Here is a 7,536-nt window from a genome sequence, read left to right as displayed (position 1 = left end):
GAAATTAGGAACTGGGGAGGGAAGGTGGGCAACAGGTGAAAAGACACTGTTACCTTTTCTAGTCCAGATGGGCAGCCAAGTGTTCCTGTAGCTCAGTACATTAATGCTGTGTTTGCACTCCATGTATCTACCCTGTGGATGCGAGGTAGATGGGGATCTGTCTACTGCGGCTGCTCTAGCCTGGGTTAATCTGGGGTTTTGTTTGTTTTTAATCATTCCTCCAAGACCACCAAAAGCAGTTCCCATCCTGCAGTGCCCACGACAGGTCCCAAGCCCCTGCAGTGTCACCTGTGCCACTCACTGCTGCACCACGCAGACCTGGCTGGGGGCAGGGGACAGCACCAGCCAGGAAGCACCTCTTTGGGATCAGCCTGCTCCAAGTGCAAAGGCTATTTTCATCCCAAATAGCATCAGCCTTGGAAGAAATTCTTCTCTGTGGTTGTGCTGGAGAAGCTGTCTTAAGATGCCCTGTATGTGTGAACTGGAAGAGTTTCCGACAGCCACCAAATATTTTTTCCCATTTGAGTAAGATTCTGCAAGTGGAAGTGACTGCATTTTTGGTAAAGGTGAACATTTCCTTGACAAAATTTCCCCTAGAAAATTTCCCTGTGGGACAATATGTGTGATTTCAGCATTCCTTGCTTTCTCCTGCCTTACCCAGTGCTGAGGATGAGCTTTGTTTGAGCGTACACAGTGAGCACATGGGCTTATGGCACTGGATTGTCTCTTGTCCTCTGTATTCTGCAGGGTGCACCTTGGCCGTGACAAAAATCCGTGGCTCATCAGAGCACTTCACCCTCACCACTTTGTACCAGTAGCTGCAGCAGGCAAAGGAAAATGATGCCGTTACGCAGTTGTCACAGCCAGAGCAGTAAAGGATACGAATCACTCTCGGCAGAAACTTGGTTTCTTCCTACCACTGAACACCCCAAGAAACACAAGAAACCATGAAGAGCCTTTCTTTAGACTGGCATTTCTGATCGCACTTCATCTGTCATTCACATTCACCTCTTTCACCACATGCTTTTCCCCCCAGCTCCTGAGACATGGCCACAACTTGGGTGCCCTTGAGCAGGGCGACAGAGCAGAGTAACTCCTTGGGCCCTTGGTTTCAAAGGACTTCAGGTTTCAGATCTGTGACCCCTGAAGTCCCTCCGTGTCTCCCAGCCTCACATCTCCTGAGCTCCCAGGACTTCAGGTCACTACAGAGGCAGGGGACAGGTTGTCTGCTCATCTTTCTGACACACACTCCCACATCTTTTCTGTTGAGGCAGAAAAAGTCAAGTACATGGTACTGACTGTGTTTTAATAAAAAACCGTGGCTGGGAAAAGCTTAGGGAGAGATGGACGCCCCGTTGTTCCTTATCAGACACTGGCGCTGAAAAATCTCTCCTCTTTGTGCGATGCCTGTCTGCACCCTTAACAAAGCTGTGCCTTCTACAACCTGGGACTCAGTATTGAGTCTTTTGTGAGATGGGACTCTCTCTATTTAAACATACGGGACACTATTCATTGCCGAGTGCCATTTTTTCCCTGGATAGATTAACCTTCTTGTTAAACATGTGGTGAGCTCAAATGCTGTGCTGGTTTAATAGCTATGAAAGCTCTATCATGGGAATATACCATGGGTTTTGGTTGAAATGGATTAGATTAGCCCATTGATTTTTTCCATGTCTAGTGTGCACGTTCCCATAAAAAAGGGTTTGTTTTAATGAACTGGTGTGGACGTGCTTTCTTCCAGACAGCACGTGATTCCCTCACGGTTTCTCTCTGCATCTTTTCCCCTTGCAAGGCCCGTTTCTGCTGCTGGATCTTCCTTCCATTGAAAGGACCACTGGTGATGGATCGCTGGGCACCACAGACTTTCCTGTCACGGTGGCCCAAGCAATGTGAAGGGAAAAAGACCGGTAGTTTCCCTTGGATTGGGCATGAAGGACTGCTGAGCTTCCTGCGACCACACTAGGCATAGCTCTTCGCCTCATGGAAAGCACCCTCAGTGCAGCAAACCAAATTGGGGGTGTAAAAAAATAGGACACCTTGCAACCAGAACAAACCTAAAAACCAAGAAAGACAGACGGCTGTAGGTTTTTTTGTTTCTCTTGTCTTTTAAATCATGTTAAAAATGGGCAAGCTGAGACAAACTCCCTTGATGGCAGAGCTATGGGGTGGGGAAAGGTAGTGGGAGGCATTAAAAAAACCAAATCCCAAAACAAAGCGAGAATCAATTACAAGATGTATTGCTATTTGGTCTCTAGTTCTCCACCATCAGTTTTCAGAGCGGTGATCACCTACCTCTCCAGTGGCACAGAATGATCCTGGAGAGGTTTCTGAGTAATGCAAACCATGTGATGGGTCCCTTTGCTTTCTCCCTGCGATGGAAGGAACAGTCCTTCACCTTTGACCCCAAAACTGCTAGCAGGTATAAGAAACACCCCTCCCGTTTGTAGTTACGGATACTTCAGCCTTTGCTTTTGTATAGAAAGCTTTGAGCTGAAATTCTGCACTGTGGGTATCATGTGGGAGTTACACATATATACATATATATATGAAACGTTTATATATATATACACATATATATGTATTTGTCCCTGTCCTCCCTCCTCCCCCGCTCCATTCTATCACTCCTTTGCTAGAGGATAAACGTCCACATCAGTCTATCGCAGAGGTTTATCACATTTATTTTTCTCCTCCCCGGAGCACTTAGGTGATTGGTTTTGGTCCATATTCCAGCCGTTAACAGCCACTCCCAGGACTCGTCGTGAGCCCAAGCTGTGCTGGGGTGATACTGCAGCCTACACATGAAGGGTGACTCCTCTTCACTGGACATGTATGTGTGCTAAATTCTTTTGGTAGCTTCAACACATCTCCCAGTGGCAGCACATGTAAATTGATCCGAGCAAACTGGAACCCTTGAGCAAATCCCTCCTGTGTTGCTATTGTTTTATGCAGTGTTATGTCATGAGACTTGCACAGAAAATAAGAGCGCTCTATTTCCATAGGAAAGCCTTCAAAAAAAAAAAAAAGCATAATCTGACGTCTTGTCCTATGTGAGATAAGGAAAGTCAAACTGCATGTTTATTAGGGAAAAAAAACAACAAAAAAACCCCCAAAACTGAAACGAACCAAAAAGAAAGAAAGAACTCAAGGGAGATTTTGTAGGAACAGTGAAGTAGTGCATCAGTCCAGGCTTTCTCCCCTTTACTTTTCTGCCGGCACCACTTCTGCCTGTTAGTTTGTCTTGTTAAGGTGCTTCAGGTCCTGCGTGGTCTTCAAGCTAAGCGGCGACCCCAAGTACTGCTTCTGTGTTGTTGCTTCCCCTCCCAAATGGCGTCAGCCACCCTGGCAGATGTTTCTGCCACAGGCCCACAGAGGCGGTGCACCAGTTCCCTTCAGCACTCATCTTCTTGGTATATTTGTTCATCCAGTTCCTGGGATTCAAGGTGCTCGAGGCGGTCTGTTCGGCCACTCATGATCTCATCTGGGGTCTTCATGAACCTGCAAAACAGAGAAACAGGCGGATTTCCCAGTGCTCTCAGCTTTTACCTTCATCAGGATGCTGAGGCCCCTGAGCTCTACAGCTCCATAAATCGTGTCTGCTGTATCCTCCCAATGACTTAGCATTTCCCAGCTGCTCCTCAGCCTATCGGTGTCTTCCCTCCTCCATACCTGGAAAGGAAACCAAAAAAGCCACAGGCATTTACCCCCCACTCCTTTAAGTTCCAAACTGAAATCAAACACCATAGTCTTTTCCAAAGACTGATATTTACTTCGTCTCCCTCCTATTGTTTGCTGTTGTCAGGTAAGATGACAGTATGCCACAGCTACACTCATTTATGGTGTCCGGTGTCAGAGGCACTAAAGACCTTTGTGGCCAGCATATTTCAAAGCAAAAGCACTTGCAAGGCATGGAGAGGCAGAGGACTACTGGTTTTTGCAGGCTTGTGCGTAGGTGAGCGAAGAGGAATATGAGACACCAAAGGAACGGTGGTGCAAAAAGGCAAGGACCAAGTCAGAACAAGTTCAGGGAAATGGAAGAAGCCCTGAAAAAAGCAGCTTTTGGGCTAGGGAACTTAGCAAAGACATCTCTTCCTGTGTGACTGCAGCAAGCCTAATTGTAGCGAAGCAGGATCCTCTGTAAATGAATGCCACGGCTCCCAGCACTAATGTCTTGATGCAGTTAAGTCTGCAGGGGGCTCGAAACAGAAACTGCCTCTGGGGACACATGGCAGCAGTAGGAAATGGGAAAGGACATCCACCAGCCTGCATGTCGAGTCTGCAGCCTTGATCTTTGCCAGGATGCTTCTGTGTACTGCTGCACAGAGAGAGTGAGGAAAAGGTCTGCTTTTCCTTTCCGAATTTAATGGTGTAGGAAGAGCGAGTGGCACAGGAAGGATGAAATCCTAGTTTAAACACAAATCACTTTCCTAACTCATAAGTACTTCTGGAGAAATTAGGATGAAAGATGTTTGTGCTGGAAGTGTTACAAAATTTGACAGTCTTTCATTAACGATGTACTGGCTAACATTCAGCAGCAGTACAAAACATGTTAATCAGAGGAGCTGCTTTTATTTCAGGTTGATGATATGCTCAGTATCCTTGCCCCAGTGAAAACAAAACCAACTGACAGGAGCCTTGTTACTATCACTGACCCAGAAAAACCACTGCTGAAGCTAATGGGCAAGATTTGCCTCCTCTTCTGCCTCTGGGGTTGTAAGACAGAGGGCCTTCTGTCTGATAAATCTGGAGTCTCTCAGCAAACGCATAGCACAGCCTGGAACTAACCTTTTGCCACCCCTTCTAATTTTGGAAACCATGTGCACATATGCATCTAGGAAAAAAAAAAGGCTGTGACTCACTGCTGTGTCACTCCCATTTGTATGCTGAAGAACACTGCTGATAGAAATGGTGGTGTGGTGGTGAAAAACGAGCATACAGAAGTGGTGAATCAGTCCCTGGCTACACAGTGAAAATGCACCAGAGCCTAGGGCCAGGCTGTGCCCTGATTTAAACCCCGTGCTCGTCTTGTTGACCTTGCGTGAGGAAGAAATCAAAAGAGAGTGATCCCACTGCCCTCCACACCGTCTGTCTGCTCTGCTTCCTAAACCACGTGGGAAACGGGCTGATGTGAACTGCACCGCAGTACTCCGGGTATTCTTTCTGGTCTGTGTTTTAAGTCATGTCAAGGAACTCAGAGCATGGGTATTTATAATAGCATTTGATTAAATTTAAAAAAACAACCCAGAAGCACAAGCTAATAAAGAAGCAGTATCTGTGACCTCTTTTGTTGCAGAAAACACTCAGGTAACCTATTAGAAATCCTTCTCTGATTCCGTTTTACTTAAAGCTCTCTACAGATATCTGCAATGACAACTGCCTGCATCCTACTTATAAAGCCGTGTTTCCTATTATTTCTGTGCTTGCAAGAAATGGCCATGAAAAGGCACATTAATGGCTTGATTTTTTTGCAGCTGTTCTTCCTTTTCTCTCCAGATATAAGTAGGTTTAAGAAAATAACATCAATAAGTTTTTATTGGGAATTGTGCAAAAAATGTTTTGTTGTTTTGTTTTTTTTTCCAGTTTCCAAAGGAAATGAGGTTTATACGCTCATGTTTTATGCTCTCCGGTGACCTTTGAAACTGTTGGTCAATTTTGGACAAGTCTGACAGAGGAACTGAGGTCTCCAAGAGAATTAAGTTTCTACAGTTTTGAGAAATTAGGCAGCCTGGTTGAGAAGTGATGGACTCCTGTTTTGTGTGTGCGCCCCTGAAAGAGAGGCTCCAAGATAAGCACGTTCACCATTCAGCATCATCTCCCAGACAGCGCAGTCTCCACGCAAGGCCGTAGCAATGCAGGCTCCCTTGGTCCAGAGGCTGGTGGAGCAACCTTGCTTTAACTTTCCTCAAAAAAATACAAATCACGCAGATGGTTTTGCCTGTGGTTCTTCCTTCCCTTTACTCTCCTTCCCCCATCTAAGCCTTCTTCTAAGAGCTGACATAAACAAGATATTCCACAAAAACCTCTTCAGCTGTAGATAGTTAGAGTGCTAATGCAGCTCTGTTAGCTATTTAGGAAAACAAACTCCAAGACTGCCTTCCTATTGATACCGTTTCCAAGCACTCTACTAGATCCAGACCGCTGACATCAAAGCAGCTTTTGGTCTGAGTTCAGTGCTCTGTGGGTCAGACATAGGCACCGGGATTTGCTGGTCTTGTTTGAAGAGAACTGGAGTGCTCTCGCTCTCTGCCAGCCACACTCAAGCTTGTGCAAGTACTCCCTGCTTTTAACACTGTTTCGGGCACTATTTCCTAAATTCTAGGTTGTATCCATCCGATGCGCTAGGTTTTCTGAACAGCTCTTGCAGGTCCTTCTGTTCCCTAAAGGCAGCACCACTGAAGATGTGGTCATCAGCATTTCTCTTCTGTGATGCTGGTGCACTTGAGGAAATGCCTGATCCCTGCTCAGCATTCACTGGCAGCTGTGTTCGAAGAGTGAATTTGGAGTGGGTTTTCTAGCAGTTTGGCTGAGAGTATGAATCATTTAGCTAAGGTCTGAAACAGTGGTGCAGCCTGCTTGAAGTGAGTGAAAAGACTTCTATTGACTCCACTGATCACTGAAACAGGCCCATATTTCTGTACATTGGTACAGCTGCCTTGAAAGCTGGGAAGCACTGGTCTAGACAGCTTTTACAAATACATACCCACTGTGACCTGTGTTATAGCCGTGGCAATGAAGTATCCCACACACAATTCCATCCTCCATCTTCAAAAACTAATTGTCTGTAGAAAGGTATGGCAAAAAATAGAAGGAATTACCTGAACAAAAGCCTTTGTCCTGGCTCCTTCCGGATAATATTTAGTTTGTAGTAGTGGCGTAGGGCTCTGGACATTTTCTCATAAGTCATATTTGTTCTGTTCTGTTTTTTTCAAAAGAAAAAGGAAAAATTTGGTGAGATGATTCATTAAAACCCTCCTAAGCCCCAAAACGAGTTGCAGAACTATCACAGCTAGTTAATGTAACCAAGTCGGTTCAAGAAATTACATGTTCCACTCTTCTGCTGTTTGTAGGCCCATCCTGCCCCTCCAGCCCTCATCACCAATTTTTTATGGGTCTCTCTTATTTCAGGGTAATTTTTGCATGAAAGTCTAAGAAAAATTCCAAGTGACGTTTTTCTACAGCTTCTTGGATCACAGAAAACAAAAGCCTTCATCAACCACAAGAGGAGACATTAGATGGAGGGAGATGCTCATGCCAAGTGGGATGTGACAGGCCTGTTCTCAATGAAATCACCTTTTGTAAAAACACAAGAACAGCAGCTAATGACTGGATCTGTCAGCAATCCCTGCTAAGAGCCTGTTCCTCTGGGATTCCCCTCCATTAACCAGTTAATGCTTACAGAGCGCTCTGGAGATTGAGACCCGCTTTCTCCTCCTGTCATACAAGTGTAAATCAAGAAGTCCATCAGGTTGTATATCTGCTTCTATAACAGAGCCTCCCCTTCATTTTGGGAGCTGCTGACCCCAAAAGCCATAGCCAGAG

The 7,536-nt window shown here is 45.6% G+C and overlaps 1 protein-coding gene across 1 annotated transcript in view; it reads right to left on the bottom strand.

Moving 5' to 3' along the window:
• Window positions 1-3,042: 3,042 nt before the first annotated feature.
• The window catches only part of ETV6 (ets variant 6), a gene marked incomplete at its 5' end in the record, with an annotated part of 91,038 nt that continues 86,544 nt past the window's right edge, over window positions 3,043-7,536 (bottom strand). The window contains 2 exons of the mRNA XM_010186533.1: window positions 3,043-3,495; window positions 6,813-6,913. Coding sequence (XP_010184835.1) covers window positions 3,390-3,495; window positions 6,813-6,913 — 207 coding nt within the window. The remainder of the gene's footprint in view (window positions 3,496-6,812; window positions 6,914-7,536) is intronic.

Source organism: Mesitornis unicolor, unplaced genomic scaffold (assembly GCF_000695765.1).
Source record: "Mesitornis unicolor isolate BGI_N332 unplaced genomic scaffold, ASM69576v1 scaffold26866, whole genome shotgun sequence".
Classification (NCBI taxonomy): domain Eukaryota; kingdom Metazoa; phylum Chordata; class Aves; order Mesitornithiformes; family Mesitornithidae; genus Mesitornis; species Mesitornis unicolor.
Note: the sequence above shows the minus strand (reverse complement) of the source record. Positions and strands in the feature narration are given on the sequence as shown.